This window comes from Molossus molossus, unplaced genomic scaffold, assembly GCF_014108415.1.
Source record: "Molossus molossus isolate mMolMol1 unplaced genomic scaffold, mMolMol1.p scaffold_m16_p_10, whole genome shotgun sequence".
Taxonomy (NCBI): Eukaryota; Metazoa; Chordata; class Mammalia; order Chiroptera; family Molossidae; genus Molossus; species Molossus molossus.
Window position 1 is genome coordinate 51,962,976 of NW_023425345.1, and position 26,133 is coordinate 51,989,108.

Consider the following 26,133-nt stretch of genomic DNA (forward strand, 5'->3'; position numbering starts at 1 on the left):
TAGAAGAAAGAAACTAGGTCAGCCTAGTGGGACACCCACCCACCACAACTCCTCCCAATATTTGGTAGGACTTACTCAAAGAAACATCCTTGGACATTATACCTCTGGCAGGCTTCTCAGAAAATGTGGAAGTTGCAAAATCCTGCCACAGTTCAGGCTAAAATCTGCAGGGAAACCACCAAGCAGGAACCCCTTTGCCTTCTGACTAAGGCCTGCAGTTAAGAGCTTCGGGTCACGTGTGACCTCGTGATAGGAGAGCTCATCTAAGACTGATGTCAGTGTTTTCCTGACCCTGGCATTTTGTAGTTAATCTTAAACGCAGGGAGGGGGTGGGGGCAGGGATTGGAAGAAAAAGGCTAATCTGCCAAGAAAAGATACAAAACCCAGTTTGCTGTAGCCATCAAATGGCTATTTTGAACCACAAAGCTCTAATCTCAGTATTCCCAAGAAATCCTTACAACCTCCAGTTACAAAAAACAAAAGCTTTCTTTCTATAAGGAGCTGACCCACTTTACCTGAAGTGGCCCTGAACTTATTAAGAAAATTTATAAAAAAGGAATGGAAATGCTAAAAGGGAAATTTATAATTAGGAAGGATCAGTCAAAGCAGTCAAGACGCTCTCATCAAATATACAGTATAAGGTGCACACTCGGTATTCTACTGTTGCATACATATCTGAAATGCCATCAGCAGCCAAAGCACTCTAGAAGTTTTTATGACAGGTCTGTGAATATTACTGCCTTTGCAAGCAGTACTGCTATAGAAAGCAAACTTGTAGCTAATTTTGGCTTATCTCAGAACTGACACGAGATAAGGCAGGTCTCTGTGGTTATAAAGCCATTTTCATTTACTGTCTTAAGTCACCACATGGTGACTTCTGAATGGAGCAGATCTCCATGAAGACATTGTTGGCTAGGGGAAAGCAAATGTGGACAGTTTTTGTTGGAATAGACGAGAAGGAAAATATAGTAAATTTCTGTTACTGACTTAAACCTAATTCCAAATAAAAATTAGACAATAAACACAAAACCTGTAAATTACCATCTGGCATCTTCTGTTCAGGCCCCAACACCATGGTGTTCTTAGAATAGGATTCTGGAAAGTAGAAAAGGGAAGGAGAGGAATTAACAAGAACAAACTAACAAGTTCAGAAACAGCATTTTGTACTCTGTACAACCAAACCCTTACTATATGAAAAGAATAATTCTTTTTTTGAATGAGATAACCTTGAAAATAATTACAGTTTTCAGAGTATTACTGAAAGATATTTAATAAAAAATGTAAGTCTTAATCATGTTTTTGCTGGCAAGATTTCAAAACCAAATTGGAGCAAAAGGTATTTCAGAGAAGCAGGTAAATTTTTATTATTGTTATTTTTAGAAGCAGGTCCTCTAGAATGGTGTAGCACCAGGTTCCCCAAGAACGTGTGTTGCATGACAGGCGAGGGGGTGGCCCCATTCCTGCTGTGCACGTTTCCCAGGACCAGGAACCCCCATACCACCAGTCCAACACGCAGGCAAATGCTTTTGAATAAACCTCTAACAGGGGCTGCCAGGCAAGCACCTAGTCTCTGCTGGGCCTCCAGATGAACCCAAATTTAAAATCAAACTGATTTCTCTCATTGAGTTTTTAAGCAAGTATTTATATATATATTTATATATATTTATATATATATATATATTTTTTTTAATTGATTTTGAGAGAGAGAGGAAGGGAGAAGGAGAGAGACAGAAACATCGATGTGATCACTGGGGATCAAGCCCACAGTCTGGACATGTGTCCTGACCAGGAACTGAACTGTGACCTGGTGCATGGGGTCGACACTCAACCACCAAGGAACACTGGCCAGGCTAAGCAAGTATTTTTTTGATTGATTGATTTTGGAGAGAGAAAGATAAAAACATCGATTTGTTTTTCCATTTATTTATGCATTCATTGGTTGATACTTGTATGTGCCCTGACCAAGGATGGAACCCGAAACCTTGGTGAATTGGGGATGATGCTCTCTCTAATCAACTGAGCTACCCAGCCAGCCCCATTTTTATGAGTTTTTAAGAGCAGAGATCTATAACTCTCTCTGATTTAACAATTTAAACTTGAGAAATAGAGTGAAGAAATAAAAACGAGTCGCAATGGTCAAGCTGCTAAATTATTAACTTCAAGTAGGCTGGGCATAAAAAAAAATTATTCTTGTTTTAACTGACCCTGGGAACTTAAACTTTTTAAGTTTCCAATCCTACCTTAATAATTCAGTGCATTGTGACTTTGAGGTCTCCAGGTAACCATCTAAATGACCTCAAAAAGAAAATATTCCATTGTCTAAACCACTGGACATCTGACGATTATCTACCTGGACAGAATGCAGAAATGATTCTTTTCAAGGATGTACTTAAAAAAAATTTTTTTTTCTTTATTGATTTTAGAGAGGAAGGGTGAGGGAGAGAGAGACAGAAACATCGATGAGAGAGAACACTGACTGGTCGCCTCCTGCATGCCCCCCACTAGGGGCTAGGCCCACAACCTCGGCATATGCCCTGACTGGGAATTGAACCAGTGACCTCTTGGTGCATGGGTCAACACTAAACCACTGAGCCACACTGGCCGAGAAAGAATGTACTTTTTTTTTTTTTTAATCCTCACTCGAGGACATTTTTCCATTTTTTGTTCAGGTAGAGTGGGAGGGAGAGAGAGAGAGAGAGAAACATCGATGTGAAAGGAACACATCGAGTGGCCGCCACCCGCACAACCGACCAGGGCCGGGGACAAACTGCAACCGAGGTACACGCCCTTAGCGGGAACCAAACCCGGGTCTCTCAGGACCGCAGGCCGATGCTCTAACCGCTGAGCCAAACCGGCCAGGGCAAGAATGTACTTTTTATTATAAAACTCTAAGACTTCTTTTTCTCCTTGGGAACACTCCTGGTATTGCCTAGTAGCTGGGAGGCTGTGATTAGAAATAAATGACAAAGATTTATTCAAAGGTCTCATGCTTTAATTTTCTGGAAAGGGGAAAAAAGCACTTCACCAGCATACTGGTAATGGAGGGCCACTACTTCCCAGCCTCATATTTCCCTGAGGAGAGACTTCAGCTATAATGTTTCAGATCTCATTCCCCAAACCTTCAATAACTGGGAGAAGAAACGAACGCACCCCCCCCCCCCTGGGCTTTCAGGGAGAACTGAGGCACCAGGAGGGCTAGGCATGGTCGGCAAGGTGCCAGCACTTCTCTCAGTCCTGCAATACGCAATCTGTGGGGATGAAGAAGTATCCGAAATGTCCAACATTCTGTTGGGTTAAGTTCAACTGGAGGGAGGGGGTATTAATAAGCCCATCTGACCACAGACCTATGGTATATTCTCTAGTCAACCCCACCAATAAGGCTGATCTTTTAAATTTTTTATCTACTGCCCAGCCAGTGTGGCTCAATAGATTGAGCGTCATACCAAGGACTGCGAGGTCTTGGTTTGATTCCCAGTCAGGGCACATGCCTGGGTTGTGGGCTTGATCCTCAGTAGGGTGTGTGCAGGAGGCAGATGATTGATGTTTCTCTCTCATCTTGGTGTTTCTATCTCTCCCTTAAAAAAAAAAAAATCTATAAAATTTTTGATCTACTAATTAAGGAATCTACTTCACAGTCAATTCCAAATTCAGAAGGGGAAAGACAATAATAACTATCCTACTGAAAAAGGTGAGAAGCCTCCCCTTACCTATCTTTTACTGTTTAAATTGTCTTTTCCACTCATGTCCCTTTGTTCCTCCTAACTGAACAGTCCTTCACTTTCGGTTTTAGATAATCTATCTACCAACATATTCTATACTATACCTATCTTACAGAATTTCAAAATCCAGACTCAAAGGGGTTTTATGGTTTCATCTATTTTCTGGGGTGTAAAACACACCATTGCTAGTATGAAAAACATTTTTCATCTGTACAGTAACCAATATCAAATATTTTGTTATAATGCATAACTAGCCATGTCCCTCCTAATCAGGTTTTGAGCTACCAGATGGCTAAGTACCAGCCAATAGACCCCAATAACACTGACTGAATCCAACCCCTCTTTCTGCCAGTTATAATAGGTCCTCCCCTAAATGGGATTTATATCTGACAACTCAAGAGTACCAGTAGCCACTTGGCTTCTAATCACAGTACAGCCCCTTGCACCACCCAGAGCCTTTTTACTTTTATTTTACATATAATTCTAAGAAGCAAGGTAATCAGGTGACCCTAGTCCACAGTAAATTAGAAACCACAGATCAGATCTGGGATTAAGGCTCTTATAGGAAAAAGTCTTGGGCCATATGATATGAGGCAAAGAGCCCTTCTTTATACTTCCATTATTATTAAGAATAATAATTATGCCCAGGCCAGTTTTCTCAGTGGTTAGAGCAGTGGCCCTCAGACCAAAGGGTTGCAGGCTCGACTCCTGGTCAAGGGCACATACCTGGGTTGCAGGTTCGATCCCCAGCCCTGGTAGGGGTCGTAAAGGAGGCAACCAAAATTCTCTCTCTCTCTCACATCCGATGTTTCTCTCTCTCTCTCTCCCCCTCCCTTCCTTCCACTCTATTTAAAAATCAATAGAAAAATATCCTCAGGTGAGGATTAACAACAACAAAAGAATAATAATTATTTTATTATTAATTATATAATTAATATTATTATTAAGAATAATTCAAGTTTTTCAACTGTGGCCCACTTATCAGTAACTGATTAGATTCTTTTGTGCTGATGCATGATATCCTATTTAAGAAGACACAGAAGTGCCCTGGCCAGTTTGGCTCAGCGGTTGGAGCATCGGCCTGTGGACCAGAGAGCCCCGGGTTCGGTTCTTGCTAGGGGTATGTACCAAAAAAAAAGAAGACGACACCGAAGTGCTTTATACATTTGAGGAATATTCTCATCCAAAATTGGCAACCTAACTTATATTTAAAAAGCGAACAATTGAGGCATGCTCCCCCTCCCAGGCGCATGCTGGTGTGCACTTCTCCCTCCCATGAGACTTGCAACCAGGGGAGCAATGAGCAGTGGCAGCTCATCCCCAGCTAACTGCCTGAACCTGTCTCCAAGGCCCCCTTTTCTCTGACTCTCCAGTGAGCTGACACCAGCCCTGCCTAGGCTCATTTTTCTCCTGGAGAGCCAAAGCAGCCTCACCTAGGCGCTCTCTTATTGCTTCTTGTACCCTAAGCCCTTCCTTGTTTCACTGTCCCCAGTTTTAATAAATGTACTCTCAAAATAAAGATATTTTTTAAAGCAAACAATTGAGATAGAAGTGTGTTTTTCCTCAAGCCTGTAGTCTGCAAAGGTGATAGTTAAATAATAACTTTAAACAAAAATATTTCATGATAAAAATTTTAATACTTATTATTAGTATTCTAATTTATTATTCCTATCCTAATTACATATAGAGCCAATAATATATAAGATGTCTGGTCTTCTCTCTGAAATCTTGGGAATGTATTATTCCAAGAGAGAAAATTGATTCTAGATTCCAACTTTCTCATCAAAACTTTCTTCAACAAACTACAAGCTCCATTGTTTGCAGCATATACAGAACTTAACTAGGGCAGGGAACAGACAGGGTCATTTATGCTTGGTATGCTGCACAATACTTAAGTCTCCATTAAAATTTAAGACACATATGGAAGCAGTATATCCTTTGACCCAGCAAGTGCACTTCTAAGAATGCATCCTAAAGAAACACTCACATAAGAAAGTATGTGCATATTTCCTTAGCATTGTTTGTAGTCTCAAAAGACTATAGTATCAAAAAACAACCCAGATATTAGTAGGGGACTGGTTAAATAAACTATGAACATTCATATGATGAAATACCATACCATGCAGCTATTATAAATAAAGCAGATCTATAGATATTGATAGGAAAGAATCTCCAACATATGCTGTCAAGTAAAAAAACAAACAAACCCAATTTATAGAACAGTATGCTATCATTTATGTAGGGAAAAAGAGAATACACACATGAACATGTACATACTATCTCCAAAGGGGAGTATGTAAAAAACTGGTAATGCTGTCCCTAAGACGAAGAAGTGGGGGAGCCCAAGTAAGCTCAGGAAAAAGGAAGAACTCTCACTGAATATATACCATATACCATTTTGTTCTTTAAAACTTTTTTTACCATGTACATGTATTATTATTTTTTTAATGTACGAAGATGATATGAATTCACTTTTTCTTTTCAATTACAGTTTACTTTTTTATTTTTTATCTTCATCCGAGGACATTTTTCCATTTTTTGTTCAGATAGAGTGGGAGGAAGTGAGAGAGAAACATCGATCTGAAAGGGACGCATCGAGTGGCTGCCTCCCCCACACAATCCAAGCAGGGCCGAGGACAAACTGCAACCGAGGTACGTGCCCTTAGCAGGAACCAAACCCGGGTCTCTCTGGACTGCAGGCCAACGCTCTAACTGCTGAGCCAAACCGGCCAGGGCTACAGTTTACTTTCAATATTATTTTGTATCGATTTCAGGTACACAGCATGTGGTTTAATAATCATATACTTTACAGTGTTGCCCCTTATATTTACAGCACCCACCTGGCACTATACATAGTTACTGCAATATTATTGATAACTATGCTGTAATTTGTGTGTGTGTGTGTATATATATATTAATGTTTTCACTGATTTTTTAAAGAGAAAGGAGAGAGATAGAAACATTGATTGGCTGCCTCTTGCACGCCCCGCCACTGGGGATCGATCCTGCAACTGGGGCATGTGCCTTGACTGGGAATCAAACCGGACCTCTTAATCCATGGGATGACGCTTGATCCACTGAGTCACACCAGCCGGACCCTATGCTGTACTTTACATCCCTGTAACTATTTAGTAACTACCAATTTTTATTTCTTAATCCCTTCACCTCTTTCACTCAACCCCCCTCCCCTCTAATACTGTCAGTCTGTTCTCTGTATCTATGAGTCTGTTTCAGTTTTGTTCGTTTGATTCTTTAGATTCCACATGTAAGTAAAATCATATGGTACTTGTCTTTCTCTGCCTGACATTTCACTGAGCATAGTACCCTCTAGGTCCATCCATGCTGTTACAAAAGGTTGGATTCACTTCTTTCTTATTTTTTACAGGCTGAAGTAAAAGATTGTTTTTACTCAGCAAAACACACATATAAAACACCTTAAACTTTTATAAATGAATGAGTAACAAATAACCATAAAACCATAATTTCAATAGTTTTTCTAATAATGTAGTTTTAAGAGAAATAAACATATATTAATCTCAAGAAAACAAAAAATAAACATTAAAAAAGTGAGAGCTTTCCAATATCCTGATTTCTAATAATGTTCTTGAAACATTTTAAGAGTTTAATACATATTTTCATCCCATCAGTGTAATCCAGATTGTCTAATCAGCCTCCATTCTCTCCCATCTGAGACTTGAATGGAGTAATTGTCTCCTTGCTCCCAAGGAGGGAAAAGAGGAAAATCGTAGCTTTTGAATCATACTTGCTGAATCAAGTGACTTAACGTATGTCACTTAACTCCCTGGGTCTTAGATTCCTCCTTTGATCAAATTACTCCTTTTTTCCCATTCTTATCTGTCATGATCTCTCAGAGCAGGACTGCACTGCCTATGCTGAATCTGTGTCCAGTTAAGTAGTCAGTTTGGGTGATCTCAACTCCTGTTGCTCTCTGGATTCACTTCTTAACAAATACTTTAGGGACTCTCTCTGATAAAACTTCTTTTTAAAAAAAGTATTGCCTGGCCAGTGTGGCTCAGTGGATTGAATGTCATCCCATGGACTGAGAGGTCTGGGTTCGATTCCCAGTCAGGGTACATGCCCAGGTTGCGGGCTCCGTGCCCAGTAGGTGACATGCAGGAGGCAGCCAATCAATGTTTCTCTCTCACATCAATGTTTCTCCCCCTCTCTCCCTTCCTCTTTCTCTAAAATCAACAAAAACAGCCCTGGCCGGTTTTGCTCAGCAGTTAGAGCATTGGCCCGCGGACCAGAGACCCGGGTTCGTTCCTGCTACGGGCACATACCTCAGTTGTGGTTTGTCCCAGCCTGTTTGGGGTCTTGTGGGTGGCAACCACTTGATGTGTCTCTCTCACATCAATGTATCTCTCTCTCTCTCTCTTCCTCCCTCTCTCCCTCCCACTCTATCTGAAGATAAATGCGAAAATGTCCTCGGGTGAGGATAAAAAATAAAATAAAATATAAATAAATAAATAAAAAATCAACAAAAACATATTTTTAAAAAAATTTATTGGCCCAGCCAGTGTGGCTTAATGGTTGAGCATCAATCCATGTACCAAGAGGTCACCAATTCGATTCCCCATCAGGGCACATGCCCAGGTTGTGGGCCAAATCCCCATTGGGGGGCATGCAGGAGGCGGCCAATTGATGTTCTCTCTTATTGAGGTTTCCATCTCTCTCTCTCTCTCTTTCCCTTCCTCTCTCTCTCTAAACAATAAAGAAAAAAAAATTTTTAATGTACTGATTAATTTTAGAGAGAGAGGAAGGAAGAGGAAGACAGCGAGGAAAGAACACTGATTTGTTGTTCCACTTATTTATACATTGTATGTACCTTGACAGGGGATTGAACCTGCAACCTTGGTGTATTGGGATGACACTCTAACAAAATGAGCTACCCAGCCAGGGCTCTGATAAAGCTTCTAAAATGAATAATTAGAGATCTGCAGCCTTTCACTTGGCCGGCATATATTGCTTTAAGCTTAACTTACTACAACTTTGTCTTAGTGCCCAAACAGCCATGCTGTGAAATTATGATTAGGAGTTTCACCTAAATGCAAAGAATTAGAAGACAAATCCTTGGGAAAGCATTACCTGACTTCTAATTTGGGTTGAATGGCCCTCCTCCACGTTCTCCCAAGGCACCTGCTGCTTACCACTATCATTACTTTTACACTCTTACCAGGTTCTCTTGAAATCATTTATTCCCTGTACTATTTTAAAACTTTCTGTAAATTGAAATCATATCAAAATAAATAGTTATCTCCACAAAACACATACTAGCTATAATAAATTCCAAACATCTACTTAACAATAATTATGTGTGCTCCTTAGCATTTATAAGAACTCTAGAAGAACAATTTGAATAACCCAAACCTGTTTTTTTGTTTGTTTGTTTGTTTGTTTTTTTATCCTCACCCGAGGACATTTTTCCATTTTTTTGTTCAGGTAGAGTGGGAGGGAGAGAGAGGAACAGAGAGAGAGAGAAACATCGATGTGAAAGGAACACATCGAGTGGCTGCCACCCGCACGACCAACCAGGGCCGGGGACAAACTGCAACCGAGGTACGTGCCCTTAGCGGGAACCGAACCCGGGTCTCTCAGGATCTCAAGGCCGACGCTCTAACCGCTGAGCCAAACCGGCCAGGGCTCAAACCTGTTTTAAAAATTTCCCCAGAGCCCTGGCCGGTTTGGCTCAGCGGTTAGAGCATCGGCCTGCGGTCCGGAGAGACCCGGGTTCGGTTCCCGCTAAGGGCACGTACCTCGGTTGCAGTTTGTCCCCGGCCCTGGTTGGTCGTGCGGGTGGCGACCACTCGATGTGTCCCTTTCACATCGATGTTTCTCTCTCTCTCTTCCTCTCTCTCCCTCCCACTCTATCTGAACAAAGTATGGAAAAATGTCTCGGGTGAGGATGATTAAAAAAAAAAAAAAAAAAATTGCCCCAGAAATGAATATTAAGCCCTGGCTGGTGTGGCTCAGTTGGTTGCTTGTCATCCCATGCACCGAACAGCTGCCAGTGTGATTCCTGGTCAGGGCACATGCCCGGTTGCAGGTTCAATCCCCAGCAGGGGGCGTGCAGGAGGCAGCTGATGGATATTACATTCTCACATCGAGGTTTCTCTCTCCCTCTCTCTCTCTCTAAATCAGTAAAAAAACAGCCCTGGCTGGTTTGGCTCAGCAGCTGGAGCATCGGCCAGCACACCAGAGTCCTGGGTTTGGGTCCTGCTAGGGGCACATAACAAAAAAAAAAAAAAAAATTTTTTTTAATCAGTAAAAAACAAACAAAACATATAACATTAATTTAAATGTTCCCTCTATGATTAAAAATTTTTTTGAAAAAAAAAAACAAAAAAACTTTCGCCCCGGCCGGTTTGGCTCAGCGGTTAGAGCATCGGCCTGCGGTCCGGAGAGACCCGGGTTCGGTTCCTGCTAAGGGCACGTACTTCGGTTGCAGTTTGTCCCCGGCCCTGGTTGGTCGTGCGGGTGGCAGCCACTCGATGTGTCCCTTCACGTCGATGTTTCTCTCACTCTCTCCCTTCCTCTTTCTCTCCCTCCCACTCTATCTGTACAAAAAAATGGAAAATATCCTCGGGTGAGGATAAAAAACAAAACAAAACAAAACAAAACTTTCAACTTAAAATATTTTTTTCTTGTAAAATTCCCTTGTAGGAAGCAAAGACACTCAAAACTATTTCCCTGATTTTAGAGCTGTATTCAACGTTACAAAAGTCTCCCTAAAATTGTAAAGTTTAAAGAGAAATGCTTTTGAACAGTCCTCTAATTCTTCCTCTCTGTTTGCCTCTCTTCCTCAATATAAACAAAGTCAAAGACAGCATTAAGTAGGACAATTATCAACCGGTGTGCCACAAGAATTTTTAAAACATATAATACCTGACTATTTAGTTGGGAGCACTGACCTCTTCTTTTTCCTTAGATTATCAAATTTAAAAATGACAACAGCTTGCCCTGACCAGTTTGGCTCAGTGGTTGGAGCATAGGCCCTTGGACCAATGAGTCACGGGTTCAATTCTGGTCAGGGGCACATACCTTGGTTGTGGTTCATCCCTGGCCCTGGTCGGGGTAGTGCAGGAGGCAGCCAGTCGATGTTTCTCTCCCCACCCCACCCCCACACTCTATCTGAAGATAAATGGAAAAATATCCTTGGGTGAGGATTTAAAAAAATAAAAATGACAGCCAACACAACGATAGCCAACCGGTGTGAATCAATCAAAATTATACCTATTTTTTTTTGTCAGATTGGCAAAAAAATATGTATTTTGGTATGCTACAGAATTTTAGGAATTAGTTTATGTGTGCCATAGAATGAAAAAGGTTGAAAATCACTGAAGTACAAAAAAAACTTTCACAGAAGCAAACAGAAAGGTGTTTACACGGAAGGAATTGATTAAATAAATATGAACAGGAATGTTTGAAGTTGACTCCCTCTTGATGCCTCCCTCAGACAATGTTCAGTGCCAGCAACATGCTGGTGACAAAGTAGAAACTGCCAGAGGCACAGATCAAGGCTTTGAAAAGTGATACCCCAGGGTTTTAGAAAATAGTAAGGAGTTATGACTTTTTAAATAATATATATATTTTTTATTGATTTTAGAGATAGAGGAAGGGAGAGGGAGAGAGAGATAAAAACATCCGTTGGCTGCCTCCTGCAAGCCCCTCATGGGGGATTGAGCCTGAAACCTGGGCATGTGCCCTGACTAGAATTGAACCAGTGACCTCTTGGTGCATGGGTTGACGCTCAACCAACTGAGCCACACCAGCCGGGCAAGGTATACTTTTTAAAATTCATTTTGTGTCCTGAAGAAAAGGTAAAGATTTCCAGATCGTTCTAAAATGTCCTTTTCCCTAAAGCTCTACTTGATATTCCTACAAAACCATTACTATTAATCTAACCCCTATGTTGTACAAGATGTTCTTTATGAAGGTGTGCTCCTACTCCTGGATGATTAGAAGTCAACAAAACTCTGAAATATTCAAGTAGTTCAAACAGAGCTCATTATTTTCTGAACCTTATGTGGTTTTGTTGTTGTTAATCCTCACTTGAGGATCTTTTTCTGTTGATTTTTTTAGATAGAGTGGAAGGGAGGGAGGGAGACAGAGAGAGAGAAACATCGATGGGAGAGAGACTAATATCAATTGGTTGCCTCCCACATGACCCTGATTGGGTCCAGGGATCAAACCTGCAACCAAGCCCTGGCCGGTTTGGCTCAGCGGTTAGAGTGTCGGCCTGCGGTCCTGAGAGACCCGGGTTCGGTTCCCGCTAAGGGCGCGTACCTCGGTTGCCATGTCCCCGGCCCTGGTCGGTTGTGCGGGTGGCAGCCACTCGATGTGTTCCTTTCACATCGATGTTTCTCTCTCTCTCTCTCTCTCTGTTCCTCTCTCTCCCTCCCACTCTACCTGAACAAAAAATGGAAAAATGTCCTCGGGTGAGGATAAAAAAAAAAAAACAAAAAACAAAAACCTGCAACCAAGGCAGGTGCCCTTGACCAAGAATCGAACCCGTGACCCTTCGGTCCACGGGCCAATGCTCTAATCACTGATCCAAATTGGCTAGACCTGAACCCTATGTGTTTTGTTTGTTTTTTAAATTTTTTATCCTCACTCAAGGACATTTTTCCACTTTTTGCTCAGACAGAGTGGGAGGGAGAGAGGGGGAGAGAGAGAGAGAGAGAGAGAGAGAGAGAAACATTGACGTGAAAGGGACACATTGAGTGGCTGCCTCCCGCACAACCCAACCAGGGCCGGGGACAAACTGCAACCAAGGTACGTGCCCTTAGCGGGAACCAAACCTGGGTCTCTCTGGACCACAGGCTGACATTCTAACTGCTGAGCCAAACCAGCCAGGGCCTATGTGTTTTAATAATGAAAATTACTAGCTACTTTTCTTTTTTTAATCCTCACCCGAGGATGTTTTCCCATTGATTTTGAGAGAGAGCAGAAGGGAGAGAGAGAGGGAAAAACATTGGATTTGAGAGAGAGAAATTGACTGGTTGCCTCCCACACGACCCCAACGAGGGCCGACAACTGAACCCAAAACCCAGGTATTACCCTTGACCGAAACTGAACCTGAGACCCTTTGGTCTGTGGGCCAATGCTCTAACTGCTGAGCTAAACTGGCCAGGACTAGATACTTTTCTTTTTAGTGAAATATTACTTCCTCTGTTGTTCCATTCCAGGTCAATGAAGACATACCACTTTCTGAGTCTTTTCCATCTAGGACATCCATCTAATTAGTTCTGAAACTCGATGTGCACCCTCTGGGGCTGAAGGGAAACAGCTTAGAAAAGCCATGTGAATTTCTAAATTATTCTTGAGCATGTGATGTTTAGAATTATTTTTTTAAATTTGGGTAATTATATCCTGTTTTTCTCTTATGAAAATAAATTCTATATAAAATGGAAAAAAAAAAAAAAAAAGGACAAGTTGAAGACTGATGGCATCTACTTCCTGACAGAAAGAAAGAACAAAGTAAAAAGCCCCTCTGGTGTTAGTTTAAGAAAAAGGCCTAGAAACTGTTCCTCTCTACTTAAGTAGGTAATATCAGAATGTTTTCAACCGAAAGCCACACAAGCACGCCCAGTTCATAAAGTTCAAACAGTGCTGCTATTGTACAAGGTGCTTAATACACATCAGGGCATCTGTGTGTCAGTCTCTCTCTCTCTCTCTCTCTCTCTCTCTCAGGGCATCTGTGTGTCAGTCTCTCTCTCTCTCTCTCTCACACACACACACACACACACACACACTGGCCATTGAAATACCAGCTTAGACTGTTCTTCATTTTACTGACTTTGTGGGCCATAGTCTATCAGAAAACCACAATTTTAACTCAACATCAAGTTTGCTGTTTTTCACCTAAGTTGGACTTTCAGGAATCTGTTTTATAGTTGAAAGAAAAACCTGACATTGAGAACATCTAATGAGATAAAAAAAAAAAGGAAAAGAGAAAATTAATTAGCAAAAGGAAAGAGCGAGTAAGATATGAAGAGAAAGAGTACATCTGATAATGAAACCTGCTGTTTGGGTGTGAAAGACGATAACAGTTGGAGAAATGGGGCCAGGCTGTCAAGAAGGATCTTTTAGACAAAAATATCACTCATCAACCAGAGACTTCAGAATTAGAAGGGCCTGATACCTGCTAAATGGAACTCTTCACTTTCTCTGCTCAGTGCTCTGAGGCTTAACCAGCTCCCAAAAACCTTTACTGCTCATTAAAGTCTTTCAGAGACTACAATTTGGTCTTTGTTCCTCCCAACTCGTATAGTGTGAGCTTCCTCTAATTGCCTCCTAACCAGAGATTTACAGCAGTGCATTACCCTTTGGGGGACGGACCTGGACTCCTGGCCTGACACATCTATCCTAGAATACAACTCCAAGCTCTGCGAACAATTTCAAAGACCCTTTTTATACTGAAATAATAAAGTCTATAAATCAGTCTATGCCTACTTCTGGGCGGGGGCGGGTTATGCCGTCATACTTGCTTAAGTAGTTTTTTCTCTGGCAAATATGAAAAATGATTATCATTAGATTGCATTCAACTCATTTATTCTAATGACAGTATTGGCTCCCCTGGTGTACACTGGCCTTAGCAATTTTAAGTTTTCCTCAACGTTTCTTTTCTTAAAGCAAAGTAAAATTATATGCAAAGACAGACAATACATACTACAAGACTCTCCAGCTCCATACATGTCTCTTTCTGCTCTTTGGAACCTGTTAAAATTTTAACATGTAGCCTTCTTCTTTCATTACCTTGGAGTTTTAACAGACACTCGATTATCAGTGATAAGTGGAACCAAAACAAATAAAACCCATACAAGATGACCTACTAGCAATAGACACACAGACTGAAAACTCTAACTCCCTCTTCACTGGAAATTGGTTCTTACACTAGGAAAATGTAAGTTACTCTAACCTTAAATTAAAAGAGAAGAGGAATTAGACAATAAATATTTTTATCGTTCCTAGCCAACTCTTATATTCTACTCTAATTTTACTAAAATATAGCTTATATGCCCTGGTCAGTGTGGCTCCATTGGTTGAGAGGGACTTTGAAGTTCATAGAAAGGGCATAAATCTGTCATCACACATTTGTATTTAGGTACATGGTGAGGAGACAGGGAATAAAGATGTCTTTGATTCCACAGCACCTACCCAAACTATTAGCATTAAAAGTCAAACAGAAAAGCTATTACTTTGTGGATACCATTCTCTAACCTCGGACCTTCACTTCACTGAGTTAAAACTGAACCAAAGCTGCTTAGTACCTCTGTAGAGTAATCCAAGGAACAGGCGGATTTCCTAACAGCAGAATATTAGATTCATACCAAGTTTCCCCATTCATTAACAAGAAGTGCTGCCAGGATGCCCAGAAATTCCCCTCCCCAGTCCCAACTTGGCCATTCCGGAAGCATGAGAAATCAAGTATGCTGCAATCATGGACTTTTGGTATTGGGTCCAAAATAAACTGTGCCTAGGCCCCATGGCTGTAAATGCAATCTTATCCAATGAAAAACTAAACAGCCAAAGGATTTCTCAGGTTTCATTTATCCAACACAGCTCTTTCACAGACAGACCTAGTATAGTGATAATTTCTAAACTTATTTAATGATAAAATAAACACCCAACAGAAAGCCTCTAGTCACCCATAACTGATACTTTACACTCAGATCAACATTAATGACAAGGGTTCACTGGAATAAGCTAACAGGATTCTGAGCAAAGGTTAAGTAATAAGATTAGAATTGTTAAATGTGGAATCTTTAAGGGAAAGAAGGCTTATGTAGGGAAAATTTAAAAAATACTCCCACATGCCCTGGCCGGTTTGGCTCAGCGGTTGGAGCGTCGGCCTGCGGTACAGAGAGACCCGGGTTCGGTTCCCGCTAAGGGCATGTACCTCGGTTGCAGTCTGTCTCCAGCCCTGGTTGGTCGTGTGGGTGGCAGCCACTCAATGTGTCCCTTCACATCGATGTTTCTCTCTCTCTCTCTTCCTCTCTCCCCCTCCCGCTCTATCTGAACAAAAAATGGAAAAATGTCCTCGGGTGAGGATAAAAAATAAAAAAATAAAAATAAAATAAAAATACTCCCACATGCCAGAAAGAGTTCTGAGCACTTCGTGGGTATGAACTCATTTAATACTCACCAACACCATAAAATTGATATTATCATCAATCCCCATTTTAAGTATGTGGAAACAAAAGAACAAAGAGGCTAATCAACTTACTCCAAGGTTTACACTGCCAAAACGTGGTGCAAACTGGTAATGCTTCAGATTCCGCAGGAGTCAAGGTAAACAGTGTCCCATGGTTTCACTTATACTCACTGAAAGTATTGCCAGCAAAAGTTTCCAGAAGCCTATGTCCCCTTGCCGCCCCCTCCATCTAATTTTTGCTTTAACTTTCTACTTTAAAGAGATGTCACATTCCTTGAATTTCATAACACTCCTTTGAAAGCAGTGGACAATAAGAGAACAGCTTCATTTCACACACAGGAAACTCAAGCCCAGGTTCCTCAGCTTCTCCCCTAATGATGCTCTTTGAAACAGTCTGATATATAAGGTAGGGAGTTTGGGAAAACCAAACGTGAAAAGGAATTCAAAGGCGATATACCGAAAAGTAAGCGATAGCTTTAAAACGAGTGGCATGAAGCCGAACAGCTGAAGAGCGTCCACCCCACGGACACACCATATGCACTAATGGCACAAACAGGCCCCAGCCAAGCTCCACCGTACGCAGCGGCCTGCCCAGGCCTTGCACAGGAAGGCGCTGTTTGTGGGCTGCACAAAAAGGCACGTTTGGTTAAGTGGGGAGCCCAGGGAGCGGACGGGGCCCCGGGACTCCGCGGTTAAGGAGGCCACCAGGACCGTGCCCTGGGCCCGTCGGCCCGTCCCGCGGCGGAAAAACGGGTCAGCGCACCCTCGATCCCGGGAGCCCGCGCAGCCGCAGGTCCAGCCAGGGGTTCAGCCACCTCTCCCGGGCCGCGGGAGGAAAGGGACGAGGCCCGGCGAACTCTGGCGTTTGCTCCCCGCCCACCCCCGCACTCCACTCCCGGTGCCCTCTTCTCCCTTGGAATAAAGCAGCTCCATCTGGACCCCCGCTGCTCGGGCCCTCCCTGTCCGCACCGTCCTCGCAGCCCCGCAGAGCGCCCTTCGCGCCCAGTACTGGCCCCGGCGCCTTCTCCCCGGCCGGCCCTCCAGCTGCCCTACGCCCTCCCGGCCAGTCTGGGGGAAACGGCGCGCCCGTTTGACCCTTGACCTCGCCTACTCCTCGCCTTACCAGCTCCGCAGCCACCTGACCAGCGGTCCCCGCGCCTGTGGCTCCATAGCTCTGGAGCCAGCGCCAAGCCACCCTACTCCTATCCGCCCCGCCATTGGCCGACAGGACAACAACCACACATTCCTATTGGCTGGATTCTCGTATTCCCGGTAGCGGCCGGCGCGCGTGGCAACCCGACTGCGAGTGCCGAGGCTCCGCCCACCCCGAGATCAGGGGTGGGGCGGGGCGGGGCGCCAGAGGCCAGGGCGCAGCTGCAGGTTGCAGCTGCATCCTACGGAGCAGGTGCTTGCGCTGGTCCAGCCCACGGAGTGTGTATTTGGAGGTTCCAACCGCGTAAACAGGTAAGTTTCGTGCAGTAGTTCACCGTGTCCTCGTGTTAGCTACTGACAATCAAGCTCGTTTCTTCTGGAGACGTGGCTCGCCGAAGTACAGCTCCACCCTATAAAGTATAGCTCCCTACAAGACCATTTCCTCTCGTCTCCAGAGCCATATCATAGTATCTGTTCCCCACCAAGAGCACCCCACGCCTGAGAGGAACCACGAAACATCAGCTAGTGCAACCAGTCCGACCGCATCAGATGCCTTACTCCCAAGCCTTGGTAATGAATCATTTCCCTCCATTCTACCCATCGCCCTCGCTTCTTCCCCCAAGCTTTATCTCCACCTACCCCAAAATAATCCCACTCCATCCCCAGGCTCAACCTCACACCCTGGAGTCTTTCTCTGAAGATGGCAGTCAGACTAGTGCTACAGAGGGGAGAAAACAAATGGTCTGACAAACCACCCTAATTTTCTACACTGTTGTTTAGAGCTATAGAAACATTCTTAAACACCCTCCCCCCCTTATATTTAAAACAAAACAAAACAAAAAAACAAGCTTTTTAAAGCAAATCGTAAACCTGGAGAGGGAAAGCATAAACCCTTCCAACTTCTTTCTTCATGTAAAAACTGCTAGGAGAAAATTTCACTAGTTAGTAAAGGAAATCCAAGAGAGGAAAAAAGGAGCATGTATTGCAAAAAAAAAAATCAAATAAAGTACAAAGTAGAAAACTCAGGGACCAAAAAACTGCGCTGAGCATCGTCAGTTATCTGGTACAGGCTCGTTTGCATACAGACTTTCTCCTGAAGGAAAAAGAAAATGCACAAATTAGTCCTGAAAATCTCTCTATAATCTGGGTAGTTTCAGGAAGCCCCTCCAAACCAGATCCTTTCCTTTGGGAACCTCTGCTGTAACTAGAAAATAAAATGGCTGGAGCCATTCTTGTTGCCCTTCCAGGTCGGCTCAGCTGGCAACTTTCCTTGCTAGTTACTTACTTAGCTCACAGTGTGGTGCTGCCTCGGTCTTACGCTGCTTCTTCATGGTGAAGGCAGGTTTGACTTCTCCCAGTGTTAGCTCCTGTCTCTATATATGCAGACAAGTGCGCCTCCCTTGGTTAAGTAAGGGCACTTTGGGCTGCTCTGGGCAACTCAACACTGATAAAGATACAGCAAGGAATTTCAAGAGGCAAACCACAACCTTCAAAGCATAATCAAATTTCATCTTTGACCTGCCATGAAAAGGGAAGCACCATATATCTGCCACTCCTGGGTATTAATGAACAATTAATTGAGTTTGAAAACTTGTAATCTTAGATTTCATCTGTTCTATCTGGCAGGAGATGGAGGCGGTGTATGAAAGGGGTGGAGTAAAAGGAATTGCTTTCTTTCAGGACGCCACTCCTCTTGGAGTAAAGCTGGTTCGGCCACTTGTACCAGGGCTGCATGTGCACTAGGACTCTGCTCCCCTAAGACGTAAACTGAAACCAATTAACCCCAAGCCTGACAGTCCACAAGTATTTTCCACATAGGTACGTGAGCACCAATGCAATTAAGAGGAATCTCAGGGTGTGGGTGAAAATGCCACCCAGTCTATCCCTTGGGATCTTAAGAACCCGCTGGCATTAGCCCAGTCAATCAGTGATCCACAGGCAGACAACAAAGTTGCACAAACCCAGGACTCTGTGCCTGATGGGCAAGAAAGAAAAAATAATAATAATACCTTAAGTCTGCAAAAAAAAAAAAAAAAAATCCAGAGCAAGTTCAGAATTTCTCCATCTCAGGGGCGTGGAAGTGAAAGAATGAAGAAAAGCTGCCTCAGGCAAATAAATAGCTTAGTAGGTTAGTTGAAGGCAAAGCTAGAAAGGAGAAGCATTGGGGTGGAGTGAGGAGAATGGGGTGAGATACTGGAAGGAAGGAGTTGCTGCATTCAGAAAGCTTTCTGGTGGTTTTAAAGACTATCTTCTTAGGTGTGGAAGATGGATAGAGGAGCCAAGAGCAGCGTTCCAGTGTGGTAAAAGTCCGGGAGGTCAGCCTTGGTAAATTGAGTATGGTTACCTTTACTTTACTAATGGTAATAGGGTAGTTGTGTACTTAAGCGGAAGGGTTTTATTATGGAATGTAAGCCGACTTCCAAGTGTTGCAGGTTTCTCCTTTTCAGGGTTCTTTTTCTTTTTAAATTATTTATTGATTTGAGAGACAGAGAGGAAGGGATAGAGACACACACACAGAGACAAACATCAATTTGTTGCTCCACCCATCCATGCACTCATTGGTTTATCCCTGCATGTACCCTGACCAGGGATTGAATCCGCAATGCTGTTGCATCCAGACGGTGCTCCAACCGAGCGACTCAGCTAGAGCCAGGCTTATTTTTCCCGGCATCTTGTCTGAGGCTTTTGAGGGCAGATTTCCAAGGTCTGGAGGAATGGTAGATGACCAGGTTTATAGTTTTAATCAATTTGAGGGAAAAAAATGAATTTGAGACAAATTTTGTAGGCAGTTTTTATTTTTAGCTTGGGGTAATGAAGCATTTTAGTTTTGTGAATAGATGTGAATGTCATGTTTGGGCATGTAACTCTGGGGGAAAAGTTTTTTGTGGGTGTGGAGGGGCAAAATGTTTTGAGTTATTTTCCTCTTAAGTCTGTCTAGAATCTCAAAGGCAAATGACTCACAGTAGCAAAAAAAAAAAAAAAAAAGAAAGAAAAAAGAAAATCCAGTATCAGGATAATCAGAACACCACAGGTTCACAGTTTCTAAAAACCAAGCACAAGCCCTGGCCGGTTTGGCTCAGCGGTTAGAGCGTCAGCCTGCGGTCCACGGAGACCCGGGTTCGGTTCCCGCTAAGGGCATGTACCTTGGCTGCAGTTTGTCCCCGGCCCTGGTTGGGTTGTGTGGGTGGCGGCCACTCGATGTGTCCCTTTCACATCGATGTTTCTCTCTCTTCCTCTCTCTCCTTCCCGCTCTATCTGAGTAAAAAATGGAAAAATGTCCTCGGGTGAGGATGAAAAATAAATAAATAAATTAAAAAAAAAAAACCAAGCACGAGCAGTTCTCACATTGAGGTCTGTGGCAGAGCTGTCCATGGGAGAAATGGCTGATACTCTTTTTTCTACCCCTTAATCAGATTTTTAAATTTTTTTATTGATTTTTTTTTTTTTTTTTTTTTTGGTACGTGCTCCTAGTGGGAACCGAACCCAGGACTCTGGTCCTCAGGCTGATGCTCCAACCGCTGGGCCAAACCTGCCAGGGCTCTTTATTGATTTTAGAGAAAGAGGAAGGGAGAGGGAAAGAGAGAAACATCAATGAGAGAGAACATCGACTGGCCACCTCCTGCATGCCCCCCACTGGGGATTTGGCCCACAACCTGGGCATGTGCCCTGACCCGGAATCGAAATGGTGACCTCTTGGTGCATGGGTTGATGCTCAAACACTAAGCCACATCAGCTGGGCCCTTAATCAGATTTTTAAAGTATGTAACTCCTTAACTTGACTTGAAGTATTTTGGGGTGGTCTTAATGGGGTGGGGTGGGGAGAGGAAACTCTGTTTAGTACCATAAAACATGTGCAAATAAGTATGATAGAAATAAATACCTTAGAATGGAAAAGAAAAGCAATAATTAATTCATATTAATCAAGGTAGGTTTCCAGCAAGTGGTCCTGGTTCCTACACAAAACAATCAGTAGAAGAAACTAGTAGGGATCTTCTGCCCAGGACCCCAGATTAAAATCTCTTTAGTCAGAAATGCCCTCAAGCACTAAAAGTCCTATCAATACACCTTGATCTGTCAGTCTCTTTTCCTTGTTGGGACAATTTTCCTAAAGTAAAACTGGGTTGGCCTCCAATCTGTCCCCCTTTACAGAAAAGAAGTTAGATGAAATCACCCAACTAAAGTGTTGGAGGAAAAAGCCCTGTTTGAGTTTAGGAATTTAAAAAATAGGAATGGATTTTACAATGGGACTACCATAGCCCGTTTTCTTTACTCAGCAGTTTCTCCCAACATACACACTCCAGGTCCCCAGTACTAACAACGTAATGTTACTGGACCTTAAATGCCAGGTTCTTGAGTCTCAACGTCCTAGAAATAAGCACTGAACTCAGTACAAGCAGATAGATTTTATTGAAAACAGCTGTGCACAAGGGCGTCTACCAGAAAAGAGAAGTCAAAGTCCCCAAAGGCTTCTTTAGATGACTTATACACAGGCCTTGGGGTGGGTGTAGGGCTTGAGAATGAGGATGAGGCAGTTGTCCTATGATTGTCTTCTGGTAGCGGTTGATCTCTGGGTAGTCACGAGATGTTTTCCATGATCAAGAGACCACCCAAATGGCCTGTAAAATAATGCTTCTACATTCTGGTTACCATTAATTGATAAAACAACTATTTTGCACAATATGTTTAAAAAAAGATGTTATCATCATACATACTTTCCTTTAAGGATGTGTTTAGATTCATTTCAACTACAGAATTATATTGAAAGCAAGGAGTTATAGTCAGGCCTCTAAGATAGAATTCCTTCTGTCAAGATGGAGTCCAGATACTACCCCTATACACTCTCAGATTTTCTCCTGCTAATTTGTCTCTGATTTTTTTTTTATCCTCACCCGAGGACACTTTTTGATATTTTGTTCAGATAGAGTGGGAGGGAGGGAGAGAGAGAGAGAAACATCGACGTGAAAGGGACACATCGAGTGGCTGCCACCCACACGACCCAACCAGGGCCAGGGACAAACTGCAACCGAGGTACATGCCCTTAGCGGGAACTGAACCCAAGTCTCTCCAGGCCGCAGACCGACGTCTAACCGCTGAGCCAAACAGACCAGGGCTAATCTGTTTCATGTTAATTTCATTATTAGTCCTGGCACAAGAACCTTTAAGAGTAGAGGATAATTTTTCCTCCCCAACTGTATTTAACATGTCACAAACATGAATTAATCCTCACCATAAATTTATGAGGCAGGCTCTGGCCAATCTGGCTCAGTGGTTAGAGTGTAGACCCTTGGACCAAAGGGTTGAGGGTTCAATTCTTGATCAAGGTCACATACCTGGGTTGCAGGTTAAATCCCAGTCGGGGTCATGAGGTCACATCAGTGTTTTTATTTTCTCTCTCTCTCCCCCGCCCTCCTCTCTCTCCCCCTCCTCTTCCTTCCTCTCTCTCTCTCAAAAAAATCAATACACAGCCTGTGGTCCAGAGAGACTCGGGTTCGGTTCCCGCTAAGGGCACGTACCTCGGTTGCAGTTTGTCCCCAGCCCTGGTTGAGTCATGCGGGTGGCAACCACTCGATGTGTCCCTTTCACGTCAATGTTTCTCTCTCTCTCTCTCTCCATCCCACTCTATTTGAACAAAAAACAAACAAACAAAAAATGTCCTCAGGTGAGGATAAAAAAAAAAATCAATACAAACATAAATTTTTAAAAAACATGCAATACCTGATGGACTTCCGGTCAAGATAGCAGTGTAGGTAAACGCGGTATTGCGTCCTCCCACAACCACATCAAAGTTACAACTAAACTACAAAACAACCATTATTCAAAACTGCCTGAAATCAAGCTTAATGGAAGTCCTACACTAAGGAATTAAAGAAGCAGCCACATCAAGTCGGGTAGGAGGGTCAGAGGAGGACGGGTTGGTCCCACACCCACATGTGGCAGATAAAAATCAGGAGTGTACCTCGGCTGGGAAGGTCCTCCCTGAGGACTGAGGGGTCCCCATCCCACACCAGGTGCCCCGCTCAGGGCTCCAGTGCTGGGAAGAGAAGTCCCCATAACATCTGGCTGGAAAAACCAGTGCGAGCTGAAGTCAGGGAGGCTGAGGTAGCTGGAACCTGAGGCAGCTCCTCTTAAAGGACCCGCGCACAGACCAGACTCACTCCCTCTAAGCTTGGAGGGGAGGCAGCTTGAGGGGCACCAGAGACATACCGGGAAGAACTGAGCTGTTTGGCATTGGAGCGAGGGCTGGAGAGGGGGCTTTCTCCCATACAAACGTGCTGTCAGAGGCCTTTGTTCCTTTGGTGAGCCCTTCCTTGGGGTGGCAGACAGCCCCATATCTGGGGCTCCAGCAACCTGGCTCACACTGGTGACCCCACCCTGGTGATTCCCTGAGGCCACGCCCCACCCAGCTTTCAGGCCCACCCAAGCTGTTGCCAGTGGCTTAACATACGATTGGCTTGTCTTGGATCCTGCTTCAGGTTTTCTTAAATTCTTTCAAACAAGCAGTATCTGGTCACAGCTAGCCCCATACCTCTTGTTAAGTAATACATAGAAATAAACACAGGGAGGCAGCCAAAATGAGGAGACAAAGAAACAGGTCCCAAATGAAAGAGCAGAACAAAACCCCAGGAAAAGAACTAAGCGAAATGGAAATAAGCAACCTAACAGATGCTGAGTTCAAAACACTGCTTATAAGGATCTCGATGAACTTAGTGAGAACCTTAGCGAACTTAGTGAGGGCCTCCAGAGCATCAAAAAGGACCAGTCAGAAATGAAGGATGCACAGTCAGAAATAAAGGAGGCACTAACTGAAATAAAGAATAATTTGCACAGATTCAATAGCAGAGTAGGGAAAGCCAAGAAGCAAACTATCGATTTGGAATATAAGGAAGCAAAAAACACCCAATCAGAACAGCAAAAAGAAAAAAGAATCCAAAAAACTGAGGATAGTGTAAGGAGCCACTGGGACAACTTCAAGCATGCCAATATTCGCATCTTGGGGGTGCCAGAAGGAGAAGAGAGAGAACAAGAAATCGAAAACCTGTTTGAATCAATAATGGCAGAAGACTTCCTAACTTGGTGAAGGAAACAGACATACAAGTCCAGGAAGCACAGAGAGTCCCAAACAAATGAACCCCAAGAGGCCCACACCAAGACACATCATCATCAAAATGCAAAAGGTTCAAGACAAAGAGAGAATCTTAAAAGTAGCAAGAGAAAAGCAGTTACCTACAAGAGAGTTCCTATAAGACTTTCGGCAACAAAAAATAAAAAATAATAAAAACATGGAATACCTGAATACCTGAGTATTTATTTAGTCAGGGGCACTGACCTCTTTTCTCTTAGATTGTCAAATTTTATTTTTATTTATTTAATTTTTTTTTATCTTTATTGTTGAATGTATTACAGATGCTCCTCATTTTCTCCCCATTGACCCCCTCCTCCCCACTCCCACCATCCTCCTGCATTTTCCCACTGTTGTCTAAGTCCATTGATTATGCATATAAGTTCTTAGGTTTATTTCCTCCCCCACCAACCCCCTTCTCTTTGAGGTTTGTCAGTCAAGCAACCAATTTGTTTTTAATCCCTTCACATTTTTCACCCATTCCCCCCAACCCTCCTCCCATCTGGCAACCAACAAAATGTTCTCTGTATCTATAGGATTGTTTCTGTTCTACATGTTCATTTTGTTTGTAGATTCAATTGTCAATAGATATGTATTCATTACTATTTTGTTTGTTCATATATTTTATCTTTTTCTTCAAAAAGACCCTTCAATATTTCATATAATAACGGTTTGGTGGTGATGAACTCCTTTAGCTTATTCTTGTCTGGGAAACTCTTTATATGGCCATCAATTCTAAATGACAGCTTTGCAGGATAGAATAATCTTGGTTGTAGGTTCTTGCTTTTCATCATTCTGAATATTTCTTGCCACTCCCTTCTGGCCTGCAAAGTTTCTTTTGATAAATCAGCTGACAGTCTTATGGGAACTCTCTTGTAGGTAATTATCTGCTTTTCTCTTGCTGCTTTTAAGATTCTCTCTTTGTCTTGAACCTTTTGCATTTTGATGATGATGTGTCTTGGTGTGGGCCTCTTGGGGTTCATCTTGTTTAGGACTCCCTGTGCTTCCTGAACTTGTATGTCTGTTTCCTTCACCAAGTTAGGAAAGTTTTCTGTCATTATTGTTTCAAATAGGTTTTTTTTGATTTCTTGTTCTCTCTCTTCTCCTTCTGGCACCCCCAAGATGCGAATGTTGGCATGCTTGATGTTGTCCCAGTGGCTTCTTACACTATCCTCATTTTTTTTGATTCTTTTTTCTTTTTGCTGTTCTGATTGGGTGTTTTTTGCTTCCTTATACTCCAAATCGATAGTTTGCTTCTTGTCTTTCCCTACTCTGCTATTGAATCTGTGTAAATTATTCTTCATTTCAATTAGTGCCCCTTTCATTTCTGACTGGTCCTTTTTGATGCTCTGGAGGCCCTCACTAAGTTCGCTGAGGTTCTCACTAAGTCCACTGAGCATCCTTATAAGCAGTGTTTTGAACTCAGCATCTGTTAGGTTGCTTATTTCCATTTCGCTTAGTTCTTTCCCTGGAGATTTGTTCTGTTCTTTCATTTGGGACCTGTTTCTTTGTCTCCTCATTTTGGCTGCCTCCCTGTGTTTATTTCTATGTATTACTTAACGAGAGGTATGGGGCTAGCGGAGACCAGATGCTGCTTGTTTGAAAGAATTTAGGAAAACCTGAAGCAGGATCCAAGACAGGCCAATCCTATGGTAAAGCAACTGGCAACAACTTGGGTGGGCCTGAAAGTTGGGTGGGGCGTGGCCTCAGGAAATCACCAGGGTGGGGCAACCAGTGTGAGCCAGGTTGCTGGAGTCCCAGATATGGCGACTGTCTGCCGTCCTAGGGCAGGGCTCACCAAAGGAACAAAGGCCTCTACAGCACGTTTGTCTGGGAGATAGCCCCCTCTCCAGCCCTCGCTCCAATGCCAAACAGCTCAGTTCTTCCCAGTATGTCTCTGGTGCCCCTCCATCTGCCACTCCTTCAAGAATAGTGGGAGAGAGTCCAATAAGTCCGTTCAGGGGCCC

At 43.1% G+C, this 26,133-nt stretch overlaps 1 protein-coding gene across 5 annotated transcripts in view; it reads right to left on the bottom strand.

Annotated features, from left to right (window-relative positions):
* Nucleotides 1–15,990, bottom strand: part of SLC11A2 (solute carrier family 11 member 2) — a 37,516-nt gene extending 21,526 nt beyond the window's left edge. For 2 of the 5 annotated variants that reach the window (XM_036251035.1, XM_036251036.1), the window contains exons 1-2: nt 15,967–15,988; nt 1,042–1,095 (exon numbers count right to left, since the gene is read on the bottom strand). In XM_036251035.1, the coding sequence (XP_036106928.1) occupies nt 1,042–1,075 (34 nt within the window). In that variant the 5' untranslated portion in view covers nt 1,076–1,095; nt 15,967–15,988. Of the gene's footprint in view, nt 1–1,030; nt 1,096–2,240; nt 2,263–15,966 lie in introns of those variants that run through there. The other 3 variants (XM_036251032.1, XM_036251033.1, XM_036251034.1) reach the window with 3 other exon arrangements.
* Nucleotides 15,991–26,133: the final 10,143 nt, after the last annotated feature.